Below are 13,898 nucleotides of genomic sequence, written 5' to 3' on the forward strand. Positions count from 1 at the left end.
TTTGGGAATGATATTTTATTTTTTGGGGATGTTACAAGGCTTAGAAGTTTAGAAGCAAATCTTGAAATTTTTCAGAAATTTTTAAAAACCCAATTTTTAGGGACCAGTTCAGGTCTGAAGTCACTTTGCGAGGCTTACATAATAGAAACCACCCAAAAATGACCTCATTCTATAAACTACACCCCCCTCAAGGTATTCAAAACTGATTTTACAAACGTCGTTAACCCTTTAGGTGTTCCACAACAATTAATGGAAAATAGAGATACAATTTCAAAATTTCACTTTTTTGGCAGATTTTCCATTTTAATAATTTTTTTCCGGTTACAAAGCAAGGGTTAACAGCCAAACAAAACTAAATATTTATGGCCCCGATTCTGTAGTTTACAGAAACACCCCATATGTGGTCGTAAACCGCTGTACGGGCACACGGTAGGGCGCAGAAGGAAAGGAATGCTATACGGTTTTTGGAAGGCAGATTTTGCTGGACTGGTTTTTTTTGACACCATGTCCCATTTGAAGCCCCCCTGATGCACCCCTAGAGTAGAAACTCCAAAAAAGTGGCCCCATTTTAGAAACCACGGGATAGGGTGGCAGTATTGTTGGTACTAGTTTAGGGTACATATGATTTTTGGTTGCTCTATATTACACTTTTTGTGAGGCAAGATAACAAGAAATAGCTGTTTTGGCACCGTTTTTATTTTTTGTTATTTACAACATTCATCTGACAGGTTAGATCATGTGATATTTTTATAGACCAGGTTGTCACGGATGCGGCGATACCTAAAAAAAAAAAAAAGTGTTTCCATAATTTGAGCGCCATAATTTTTTCAGTTTTTGGGCGATTACCTTGGGTAGGGTATGATTTTTGCGGGATGAGGTGACTGTTAGATTGGTACTATTTTGGTGGGCAAACGCCTTTTTGATCGCTTGCTGTTGTACTTTTTGTGATGTAAGGTGACAAAAAAATGGTTTATTTAGCACAGTTTTTATTTTTTACAGTGTTCATCTGAGGGGTTAGGTCATGTGATATGTTTATAGAGCCGGTCGATACGGGCGCGGCGATACCTAATATGTATACTCCCCCCCCCCCCCTATTTTTTTTTTAACTTTATTTGGGGAAAATGACGTTTTTGTTTATTTTTACTTGAAACTTAATTTTTTTGGGGGAAAACTTTATTTTTTCACTTAATTTTTTATCCCACTTTGGGACTTGAACTTTTGGGGGTCTAATCCTTTACAATGCATTCCAAGACTTCTGTATTGGAATGCATTGGCTGTATGAGTAATACTGTGTGTATTACTCATACAGCTTCCGGCCTGTGAGATCCAGGGGGCTGGATCTCACAGGCTCTTGACCGGAAGGCAGCGCGCTGCCTTCCATGCCATCGGGTCCACCCACACAGCCCCATGGGGACCCGATGGCACCTCCACCAGCCGCACAATAAAAAGCCGCAAACCGCAGGTCTGAATTGTCACGGGACCCCCCCGGGCATTTAGCCTAGGTGCCTGCTCAATGACGTACCAGTACGTACATGACGTACCAGTACGTTATGGGTCCTTAAGGGGTTAAAGCAGATCTCTGTACTCTGCGAGTACTAGGCCTTAAACCTAGCTCTATTAATTGGAGGAGAAGAAGAAGTATCAGGATGCTCTTCTAGCCAACTGCAGAATCTTCTCCAAACTTTGAGATATATGGCAGATGTTACTTTTTTTCTGCTGGCTTTCAAGGTAAGAATTACTTTGTCTGATAGACCCTGCTTCCTAAGTGTTTCGCCCTCAGGATCCAAACAGCTAGTCTGAAAATTTGAGGATCTGGATGTTGTATGGGACCCTGAAGCAACATGTCCTTCTGAAACGGGATCTCCCATGGTTCCTTCAATGCTAAATTGTTTTAGGGTAGAGAACTGTGGCGAAAATAACCTCGCCACTGGGTTTTGGAGGGGCCTGGTTGCCAGCCTCTTGCCCCAGGATTATGGGCCCTCTCATCAGCCCATGCAAAACTTAAACCCCATGGCGATTTGACTGTGTTTGTGGCATCTGAGCGCTCAGATCCAAGCCATATGGGGACATGTGGGGTTTTGAGGCATGTGACAGACCCATCCATACGGACTAAAAATGATACCCAGATAGCTAATTTTATTGTATTTGTGTATTCTGAGTGCCATTCACCTAATGATATGCATCTATCTGGGAATATGTTAAATGTCTGTTTGCTGTGAGGGTGTGACATTGTGTGTTTGGGTGGTGATTCCTGTCCTGTTGTTCCCACATGTGTATTGGCGATTTCCCTTTGTCCTGAGAGATAATTGAATTACTCCTCGGGTGTCTCCAGGGCAGAGAGGAGGAAACCATGATGCATTGTGGGGATGTCTTCTGTCTGTGTATCCTGAATTGCTGCATATCTGTCCTGTGTCACAGTCTTCCATCTGGTCCCCTAGGGGTGTGTCCACCAGATGGGGACCTGCATAAATACGGGCGGGTAGCCCTCAATAAAGAGTTCCTGTTTTACACTCAACATAGAGCCTCGTCTCATGTGTGTGGGGATTGCTATACTTGTATACTCCCCTGGCTATTACTCCTAGCTCTTGTAAGAGCTGTTTCTGTTCCTGGTTCGTGTGGTGGTATCGGTGTCGAGCGGAGTGCTTGGAGTCCTCGGGAGGCACTGGGAGCATTTATCAACGGAGATACCCGGTCGGGGTGCCAGGAGATCCGTTACAAGAACCAACTTCTTTTTGGCCAGTGTGGGGCTACTAAAATTACTGTTGTTGCCTCCTTTGGTATCTTCTGTATAATACGAGGAATTAGAGGGATTGGTGGAAAATGCATAGACTAGAGTGCAATCCCAACTTATTGATAGGGCGTCCACTGCCCATGGTCTGTCCCTTGGGTCAAGTGAACAGAATAAATCCACCTGAGTATTTTATCTTGAGAACAAATATATTTCTGGCTGACCCCACCTGGATGTGATCTTCTGAAAGAGGTCCTTGTTTAAGGACCATTCTCCAGGATCTATCCTTCTCCAACTTAGAAAATCTGCCTCTATGTTTTCGGATGCCTTTAAGTGGACTGCTGTTAATGAAAGGATATTTTCTTCTACCCATGAGAAAAAATTTCTTGCAACTTCCCCCAGTAGGTTGGATCTTATTCCTCCCTGATGTTTCAGGTATGCTACCGTTGTGATGTTGTCTGAGTGTATCTTTAGGTTTCAGCCTCTTAATAGATCTGCTGCATCTGAGAGTGTCCTGAGAACTGCATATAGTTCTCTGTAATTTGAAGATCTTCCTCATACTGCTGGGCCAAATTCCCGGAACAAACTGGTCTCCTATCTTTGCCCCCCAGCCCAAGACACTGGCGTCGGTTATGATCTATACTTCTGGTTGTTTGAGCCAATCTGTACCCCGGAGAAGATTTTTCTTTTCTTTACACCAGTTGAGGTCCGTTTTGACTTTTAGTGGTATCTGAATCTTTTTGTCTAAGGTTGATTGTTCTCCATTCCATTAAAATTCAGTTCTGTATTACTCGTGTGAGACTGACTCCAAGGGACTGAGATTAGACAGGAGGTTAGATTATAGAATCTATAATATTTTCTCTGGGAGTCTTATTTTTAAGATGATCTTCTAGCTCTGCTAACCAAATGTACATAGCCCTAGCCACAGAAGTTGCCGCTATGTTAGTTTTGACCCCAAACATGACGGATTCCCAAGATCTTTTTAGAAGGCCATCTGCTTTACGTTCCATAGGGTCACCCAGTTGTGAGGAATCTTCAAAAGGGTAACGCTGTTTTTTTCACTACTTTGGCTACCTGAATGTCTATTTTTGGAATATCAAAAATGTTTGCATTCTGTCTGATCAAAGCATAGCATATTTCTGAATTCTTTTGACACACCAAGTCTCTCTTCTCCGGATCCAGCCACTCATCCATAATCATTTCCCTTATATTTTCATTAATAGGGAAGACAATAGATTTTTTTTTTTGAGCGAAGGCCCCCAAACATTTCATCTTGCACCGTGCAAGGCTTAGGAGTGTCCTCTATACCCATTGTGAATCTTACTGCCTTCAACAACTCCTCCACATCATGGAGAAACATTTTTTTTAATAATATCTATGATTTCTCCATCTGAGAGGAGGACCTCCTCCAATACTCGTCTAGAGGTAGAGGAGTTCTCCTCAATGTCCTCTGGGTCAGAGGAGGACTGGATGGAAAGTCTTGGCTTTTTAGCAGGAGGAATAGGGGTGCTGGGAGTAGACCTGCTCCATGCGCCGCATCGCACTTACCCCATCAGCCGGTCCCAACAAGATAGGAGACACCGCACTCTGCGCGCGTGCTTTGTCTGAACCCAGCTCTGGCTGACTGCTTCCACCAAGTGGAAAACTGCCTCATAGTAAGGACCGCAGGCCCCAGCTTAAGCCGTAACGAGGGTCCTTGTTGCCCCCGCTGTCCGGCCTTAGCTCCTGCCACGGGAGGACAGCGGGAGATACAGGTAATTTAAACTCTGTGTGTTCCTGCCCCTACAGAGGTCAAGGGTCATCCCTCATTGTGGCCATCAAGGTGGATAAAAATGGGAAAATGTTTGTGTTGCCATTTTCTGAAAGCCATTTTTTTTTTCTTCTGGCTCATTATTTGCGGGATGAAGTGACGGTTTGATTGGTATCGTTTTGGGGGACATACAACTTTTTGTGAGGTAAGGTGACCAATAAATACAGTTGCAAGAAAAAGTATGTGTACCCTTTGGAATGATATGGATTTCTGCACAAATTGGTCATAAAATGTGATCTGATCTTCATCTAAGTCACAATAGACAATCACAGTCTGCTTAAACTAATAAGGCTACTTTCACACTAGCGTTCGGGGCTCCGCTTGTGAGTTCCGTTTGAAGGGTCTCACAAGCGGCCCCGAACGGATGCATCAGTTTGGCACCGTTTGTCCTCCGCTCAGCAGGCGGACCCCTGAACGCAGCTTGCAGCAATCGGGTGTCCGCCTGGCCGTGCGGAGGCTAACGGATCCGTCCAGACTTACAATGTCAGTCAATGGGGACGGATCCGTTTGAAGGTGACACAGTATGGCTCAATTTTCAAACGGATCCGTCCCCCATTGACTTTCAATTTGTTCATGGTAATGCAAAGGGATCCGTTCTGAACGGATCTAAGCGTTTGCATTATAGGAGCGGATCAGTCTGTGCAGATACCAGACGGACCCGCTCTGAACGCAAGTGTGAAAGTAGCCTAACACACAAAGAATTAAATGTTACCATGTTTTTATTGAACACACCATGTAAACATTCACAGTGCAGGTGGAAAAAGTATGTGAACCCCTAGACTAATGACATCTCCAAGAGCTAATTGGAGTGAGGTGTCAGCCAACTGGATTCCAATCAATGATATGAGATTGGAGGCGTTTGTTACTGCTGCCCTGCCCTATAAAAAACACACACCAGTTCTGGGTTTGCTTTCAACAAGAAGCATTGCCTGATGTGAATGATGCCTTGCACAAAAGAGCTCTCAGGAGACCTACTATTAAGAATTGCTGACTTGCATAAAGCTGGAAAGGGTTATAAAAGTATCTCCAAAAGCCTTGCTGTTCATCAGTCTACGGTTAGACAAATTGTCTATAAATGGAGAAAGTTCAGCACTGCTGCTACTCTCCCTAGGAGTGGCCGTCCTGTAAAGATGACTGTAAGAGCACAGCGCAGACTGCTCAATGAGGTGAAGAAGAATCCTAGAGTGTCAGCTAAAGACAAAAGTCTCTGGCATATGCTAACTTCCTTGTCATCGAATCTACGATACGTAAAACACTAAACAAGAATGGATTTCATGAATGGATACCACAGAGGAAGCCACTGCTGTCCAAAAAAAACCCATTGCTGCACGTTTACAGTTTGCCCAAGGGCACCTGGATGTTGCACAGCAGTACGGGCAAAATATTCTGTGGACAGATGAAACCAAAGTTGAGTTGTTTGGAAGAAACACACAACACTATGTGTGGAGAAAAAAAGGCACAGCACACAAACATCAAAACCTTATCCCAACTGTGAAGTATGGTGGTGGGGGCATCATGGTTTGGGGCTGCTTTACTGTGTCAGGGCCTGGACGGATTGCTATCATAGAAGGAAAAATGAATTCCCAAGTTTATCAAGACATTTTGCAGGAGAACTTAAGGCCATCTGTCCACCAGCTGAATCTCAACAGAAGATAGGTGTTGCAATAGGACAACCACCCAAAGCATAGAAGTAAATGAACAACAGAATGGCTTAAACAGAAGAAAATATGCCTTTTGGAGTGGCCCAGTCAGAGTCCTGACCTCAACCCGATTGAGATGCTGTGGCATGACCTCAAGAAGGCGATTCACACCAGACATCCCAAGAATATTGCTGAACTGAAACAGTTCTGTAAAGAGGAATGGTCAAGAATTACTCCTGACCGTTGTGCACGTCTGATCTGCAACTACAGGAAACGTTTGGTTGAAGTTATTGCTGCCAAAGGAGTTTCAACCAGTTATTAAATCCAAGGGTTCAAATACTTTTTCCACCTGCACTGTGAATGTTTACATGGTGTGTTCAATAAAAACATGGTAACATTTAAAGAGAACCTGTCACCAGGATTTTGTGCATAGAGCTGGGGACATGGGCTGCTAGATGGCCACTAGCTCATCTGCAATACCCAGTCCCCATAGCTCTCTGCGCTTTTATTGTGTTAAAAAACAGTTTTGATCCATATGCAAATGACCTGATATGAGTCCTGTATCCGGAGATGAGCCAAGCGGAAAGGAGCCCAGCACCGGCCCGCGTCCTCCGAATCTCCTCCTTGCTGGCTGATGTCACAGAGCTGGAGCGCCGAAATCTCGCGAAGCGCGAGCTAGCGCATGCGCAGTGTCGGCATCATGTTCATTCCCTGTACTGGCATCAGCACAGGGAACGAACTACGCATGCGCTAGCTCGCGCATCGCGAGATTTCTGCGCTCCAGCTCTGTGACGTCAGCCAGCAAGGAGGAGATTCGGAGGACGCGGGGCGGTGCTGGGCACCTTTCCGCTTGGCTCATCTCCGGATACAGGACTCATATCAGGTCATTTGCATATGGATCAAAACTGTTTTTTAACACAATAAAAGCGCAGAGAGCTATGGGGACTGGGTATTGCAGATGAGCTAGTGGCCATCTAGCAGCCCATGTCCCCAGCTCTATGCACAAAATCCTGGTGACAGGTTCCCTTTAAGTCTTTGTGTGTTATTGGTTTAAGCAGACTGATTGTCTATTGGGGTGACTTAGATGAAGATCAGATCACATTTTATGACCAATTTGTGCAGAAATCCATATCCTTCCAAAGGGTTCACATACTTTTTCTTGCAACTGTATATTTTTTTCTTTTCTAATGGTGTTCACCTGACGGGATGGATCATGTGATATTTTTATAGAGCCAGTTATTATGGATGCGGTGATACCATTTTTTTTTACTTGCAACTTTTATTTTTTATGAAAAAAATTTTTTTTTATAACTTTATTTTTATCCCACTGTGGGACTTCAAATTTTGGAGGTCTGATCCCCTCTACAATGCATTACAAATCACCCTGTATTGTAATGCATTGACTGTCAGGGAGGCTGGATCTCAGTTTCCGTAGGAGGCAAGCCCCGATGCTATTCCAGTCATCTGGTCCCAATCACCGCATCGCGGAGACCTGATGGGGTGGTGGAGGTCAGCATGCCGTGGTCAGTGTTCACTGCGGCATACAAGAAGTTACTATGTCGGCATCAGTGTATTCACCGGCTGTCAAAAATAGCTGGGCCCCTACCGCTGATGGAGCAGGTGCTGCACCCACCCGATTCAGAGCGCTGTACATGTGCGGCGCTGCGGGACGTGACTTAAAGGGGTTGTCCCACTAAAAATATTGTACAGTTTTCAAACCAGCACCTGTATCTAAATATTTTTGTAATTGCATGTAATTAAATATTTTGTATAGCTACTGAGTTATTCAGTAAAATGTATCTGTATAGTGCCACTTAAAGGGGTTGTCTCATCATGGACAATTGGGGTATATCGCTAGGATATGCCCCCATTGTCTTAAAGGTGCGGGTCCCACCGCTGGGACCTGCATCTATATTGAGAATGGAGTCCCGCAAAGTGGTGGCTGGAGTACTCCGGTCCACCAAGCCAGCTCCCCATAGAAGTAAACGGGAGCATACCACGCATGCGCGGCCCCCGCTCCCATTCATTTCTATGGGGCTGACTGAAATAGCCGAGCCAGCGCTCAGCTATTTTCACCTGCCCCATAGAAAATGAATGGAGGGCGGCTGCGCATGGGCAGTGCGCCCTTCTTCACTTGCAGGGCTCCATTTTCATCCTCACATGGGGAGAAGCAGCAGCTGCGGTGTGGGGACCAGGAGAGGCGCGGGGAACGGGGAGCCAGGTAAGAAGATTCTGTGTGAGAGGCCTGGGCACATGGGGGACATTTTGTCTCGGATACCCACTTTAAACCTAATATTTTTGTCTAGAGAAGCTCCTCCAGTTTTCCTACTCCACCCTCCTCCTGGAGTGAGATCAATGATAAACCTGGAGAGAAAATCATTAACATAGCTGACCACACCCACTTCAAAACTGGAGTGAGTGGTGTAAAATTGCGCAAAAGTGTGCCCAAAACATTGCAAAAGGCCCATTGAAGACAGTATTCTGGAGAAAAGGCATGATAAATCAGTGCCAATGGGTGAATTAGTAATCGGATCAATATCCATGGGCACATACCTACTCAGTTTACCGGCTAAGCAGAACAGCAAAATGCTAATTAAGACAATGAAGATTGGAAGAGTAAACCCTGGAGGGAAAATAAAGAACACATCAATAAAAGCAGTTCAATTATAAAATACTATAGCTAAAGGTAAGCATATTTAATGCTGTGCATTTGGACAGGCTTATTGCATATGACTCCCTCTTCAAAGACATTTGCACTGATCTCACAGTAGCCAGAGCAACTTCTACCAAGTGGCAATATGGAGGACACGAACGCCAGAGGTGACGCTGTCAGGCGCCCGCAGTGAGCAATGTGCACCCTGAAGCAGCAGGCTGGAAGAGGACCCTTACAAGACACAGGCATTTAGATTTAAATGCCACATCAAGGATTATTATTCAAAAGCACTGGCCTAGAGCAGAGATGGCGAACCTTATAGAGACCGGGCGCCAAACTGAAACCCAAAACCCACATATTTATCTCAAAGTGCCAACACGGCAATTTAACCTGAATACTACAGTCCAATATGGTATATCTTCCATGTACTTTATCATTTATCTATAGTAGCCTGCCTGCATTCAATTAAGCCTGTTTAGTTGTAGAAAAAGATCTAAATGATCTAAATGTAAGTCAGCAAGGAAGCAGTCTTAGGCCCCCTTCACACGAGCGAGTCCTAAATATCAGACTGGCAGCGTGTGTCAGGGAGAGACCTCCTGACCTCCCAGCACTGATGGGATCGCATAGCATTATATTGATTTTTGATGCTATGTAACTCTTACATTTCTGGAATGTATTGTATAACACTGACATAATGGTGTCACTGTTATCCAATACATTCCAGACCGCTAAGGCTGCGTTCACACGGGCGAGACTTCCGCGCGGGTGCAATGCGGTAGGTGAACGTATTGCACCCGCACTGAATCCTGACCCATTCATTTCAATGGGGCTGTTCAGATGAGCGGTGATTTTCACGCATCACTTGTGCGTTGCGTGAAAATCGCAGCATTCTTTATATTCTGCGTTTTACACGCAACGCAGGCCCCATAGAAGTGAATGGGGTTGCGTGAAAATCGCAAGCATCCGCAAGCAAGTGCGGATGCGGTGCGATTTTCACGCATGGTTGCTAGGTGACAGTCTATTCACTGTATTATTTTCCCTTACAACATGGTTATAATGGAAAATAATAGCATTCTGAAAACAGAATGCTTAGTAGGTGATCAATTGAGGGTTAAAAAAATAAATAAAAATTAACTCACCTTCTCCTCTTGATCGCGTAGTTGCCGGTCTCTTCATACTTCTTTAATGATGAGCTGTGGGCTAAAGGACCTGTGGTGACGTCAGATCACATGCTCCAATCACATGGTCCATCACCATGGTGATGGACCATGTGATTGGAGCATGTGATCTGACGTCACCACAGGTCCTTTAGCCCACAGCTCATCATTAAAGAAGAGACCGGCAACTACGCGATCAAGAGGAGAAGGTGAGTTAATTTTTATTTATTTTTTTAACCCTCAATTGATCACCTACTAAGCATTCTGTTTTCAGAATGCTATTATTTTCCATTATAACCATGTTATAAGGGAAAATAATACAATCTACACTACAACTAACCCAAACCTGAACTTCTGTGAAGAAGTTCGGGTCTGGGTACCACAGTCGGTTTTTTATCACGCGCGTGCAAGACACATTGCACCCGCCCGATAAAACTGAACATCGGAACGCAATCGCAGTCAAAACTGACTGCAATTGCGTTCCTACTCGCGCGGGTTTGCCGCAATACACCGGGACGCATCTGGACACGCTCGTGTGAACCCAGCCTAAGGGTAACATAACATCATAAATCAATATAATGCTATGCAACCCAGTCAGTGCTGCGAGGTCAGGACGGGAGCTGCTGCACACTCACGCTGCGAGTCCGGAGTGTGGAACTCGCTTGTTTGAGAGGGGCTTTACATTTAGACTGGAGCTGGATATGGTTTGGTATTAATTGCGATAAATACCTTTACTTGGGAGGCACCCCACGCTGATGCCGCCACCCTGCCTGATTTTTTTAAATATCGCTCCTGCACCCTGCTGTGTCCCACCGTAGTTTTCGCGCTCAGTATACCAATACTGAGCATCGATACAGGGAGGCGGAGACGGCAGGGTTTCTCAATGGGCGTCTCCTTCTCCCCGGCGATCCAATCACAGCGCAGAGCGTCACAGCCAGGGAGAAAAAGAAAAAAAACTCACCTTCTCTCTGGCTGTAACGCTCTCCACTGTGATTGGATCGCGGCACAGCCAGGGAGAAGGCGACACCCACTGAGAAACCCTGGCGTCTCTTCCTCCATGTACCGATGATCAGTAACTAAAACTGCGGGGGAAGGGGTGGAAACAGTGGGGCACAGGAGCGATATTTAAATAAAATCAGGAAGGGTGGCAGCATCAGCGGGGGGTGCCTCCCCAAGTAAAGGTATGTATCGCAATTAATACAAACCATGAAAGGTCCTCTTTAATGAGAGTAGTAGTAATAGAGGGTTCAATAAGAGTTCCAATGGATTAGTAGGTACTTAGGATGTGTGAACATACTGTAGTGCGGTCCATATGTTGGATACCCAAACAATAGAACTACGGCTCCAATTAGAAGTACAGAATTTTGTACTTATAATTGGAGCCGTAGTTCTATTGTTTGGGTATCGAATTTTGTAAAATGTGATAGGGCTCCTTTCACTATTACTACCCGGTGTATTTAATTGGTGGGTGCCATATATTGTACACAATAATGTTGTTGTTAATAGTAGTAATAGAGGGTTCAAGAGGAGTTCCAATGGATTAGTAGGTACCTAGAATTGGTCAATATATTGGACACCATAATATTGTTGTTAGTAGTAATAGAGGGTATGCAGGATGGCAGCATCAGTGGGGGTACACCCAAGTAAAAGGTATTTATCGCAATTAATACAAAACCAGGAAAGGTCCTCTTTAACCTCCTCAGGACCGCCGCACGCAGGATTGTTTCCTGGCGGCGCCCCCGTTATTCCTCCTGGACGCGCCCTCTCGCGAGACGCAAGATTTCGGGCAGAGTCGGCCCGCACATGCGCAGTGCGGGCCGGGAATCGTTACGTCAGAAGTTCGTCACCAGCCTGCCAGCCAATGATCATCGCTGGCAGGTTGGTGACTTAAAAAAATCGAATCCTTTTCATCGGTTGGTCCAGCAGAGGAGCACACATCACTGAGTACACACCAAACACTATACATTTAGCCCCAGATCACCCCAATTAACCCCTTTGATCACCCCTGTCAATCACTAGTGAAAGGGAAAAAAGTGATCAGTGTGAAATGTCACTTTTTTTCACTAGTATTGACAATTAGGTAGTTAGCGTCGGTTAGCGCCCAGCCCACCGCAGTCACTGATTCGCTGACTAGCGTATTGCTAATCAGCATTTGTACTTTTATAGTATCTGTAAGTGATCAGAACTGATCACAGTCAGATCTATAATAGTATTAGTGTCACCTTAGTTCGCCCTCCACCCAAAACGCAGTGTTTTCCCGATCAGGCCTGATCGGTCGCCCACACGTGCGTTCACCCACGCCTGCCCCGGTGACAAAAAAAAAATTCACTGCACAATCGCTTTACAAGCGCTGTGGTGATAAAAAAATAATCTGTTTTGATTTTTTATTATCAATCGCAGCGGCTTCCGGTACTTCGCTAGCCTCCCATTTGTAAGACAGGCTTGCTTTTTTTCTTGGGTAGTCTCAGGGAATACCCCCTAAATTTAGTTGATCAAAAGGCTAATAAGGGGTATTCTTCTGAAGAGGCCTACAGGCTTCTGACCCAGTCGGATGAGGAATGGGAATCCTCATCTGACGAATCCAGCGGGTCAGAATACGAACCTGCAGTGGCAGTCTGACCCAAAGTTCGGACGAGGAGGCTGAGGTCCCTGATAGCACCAGGCGTACCCGGCCCCGTGTTGCTAGACCACAGGTTGCGCAGGATCCGCTTCAAGGGCAGCAGAGTGGGGCTGGCGCTGTCTGATTACATGGTGAGGCATACACCAGCAGCGCAGCCCATCCTGGACCTAGTACCAGCACTGCTGTAGAACATGGTGAAGTGGCGAGCACCAGAAGGGCAGTTGAAGCTGGTACGGTGGCACGTGCATTAGTTCCCCCGTCGCAGTCACCGCACAGACAGGCCCGTAGAGCCCCTAGAGTCCCTGAGGTGCTGGCAAACCCTGATTGGCAGCCCCCAACTTCAGCCGCACCAGTAGTTCCCCCTTTCACCGCCCAGTCTGGAGTTCGGGTTGAGACAGTTCAGATCGGATCTGTTTTTTTTTGAGCTGTTCTTGACTGCGGAGCTCTTGGACTTCGTCGTGGCAGAAACAAATCGGTATGCCACTCAATTTATAGCCGCCAACCCGGGAAGCTTTTATGCCCAGTCTTTCCGGTGGAAACCTGTCCAAGTTTCCGAATTTAAAACTTTTCTGGGCCTTCTCCTCAACATGGGCCTGACAAAAAAGCATGAATTGCGGTCATATTGGTCCACGAACCCAATTCATCACATGCCCATGTTCTCTGCTGCCATGTCCAGGACACGTTTTGAGACCATCCTGCGTTTCCTACACTTTAGCGACAACAGCACCTCTCGTCCCAGAGACCACCCAGCTTTTGACCGGCTCCACAAAATTCGGCCCCTCAGACCACTAACACCAAATTTGCAGATTTGTATACCCCTGAGCAAAACAACTGCATAGACGAGTCCCTTATACATTTTACCAGGCGCCTTGGCTTCAAACAATACATCCCAAGCAAGCGCGCCCGGTATGAAGTCAAATTGTATAAGCTCTGTGAAAAGGCCACAGGCTATACGCACAAATTTCGGGTTTATGAGGGTAAAGATCAGACCCTGGAGCCGGTCGGTTGCCCTGACTACCTGGGGAGCAGTGGGAAGACAGTCTGGGACTTGGTGTCACCCTTATTTGTTAAGGGCTACCATCTTTATGTGGACAATTTTCACACAAGTGTGCCCCTCTTCAGGCATGTGTTTTTAGAACAGATTGGCTGCTGTGGCACTGCGCGACCTAGTCGCCGGGGCTTCCCCCAACGGCTCGTTACCACCCGTCTTGCAAGGGGGGAGAGGGCTGCCTTGTGTAACGAAGAATTGCTTGCAGTGAAATGGAGAGACAAGCGTGACGTTTACATGCT

The 13,898-nt window shown here is 45.8% G+C and overlaps 1 protein-coding gene across 1 annotated transcript in view; it reads right to left on the bottom strand.

Moving 5' to 3' along the window:
- The window catches only part of NEMP2 (nuclear envelope integral membrane protein 2), a 137,117-nt gene that overhangs the window by 87,309 nt on the left and 35,910 nt on the right, over window positions 1-13,898 (bottom strand). The window contains exon 4 of the mRNA XM_040441073.1: window positions 8,732-8,801. Within this exon, the coding sequence (XP_040297007.1) occupies window positions 8,732-8,801 (70 nt within the window). The remainder of the gene's footprint in view (window positions 1-8,731; window positions 8,802-13,898) is intronic.

This window comes from Bufo bufo, chromosome 7 (genome assembly GCF_905171765.1).
Source record: "Bufo bufo chromosome 7, aBufBuf1.1, whole genome shotgun sequence".
In the NCBI taxonomy this organism is placed as follows: Eukaryota; Metazoa; Chordata; class Amphibia; order Anura; family Bufonidae; genus Bufo; species Bufo bufo.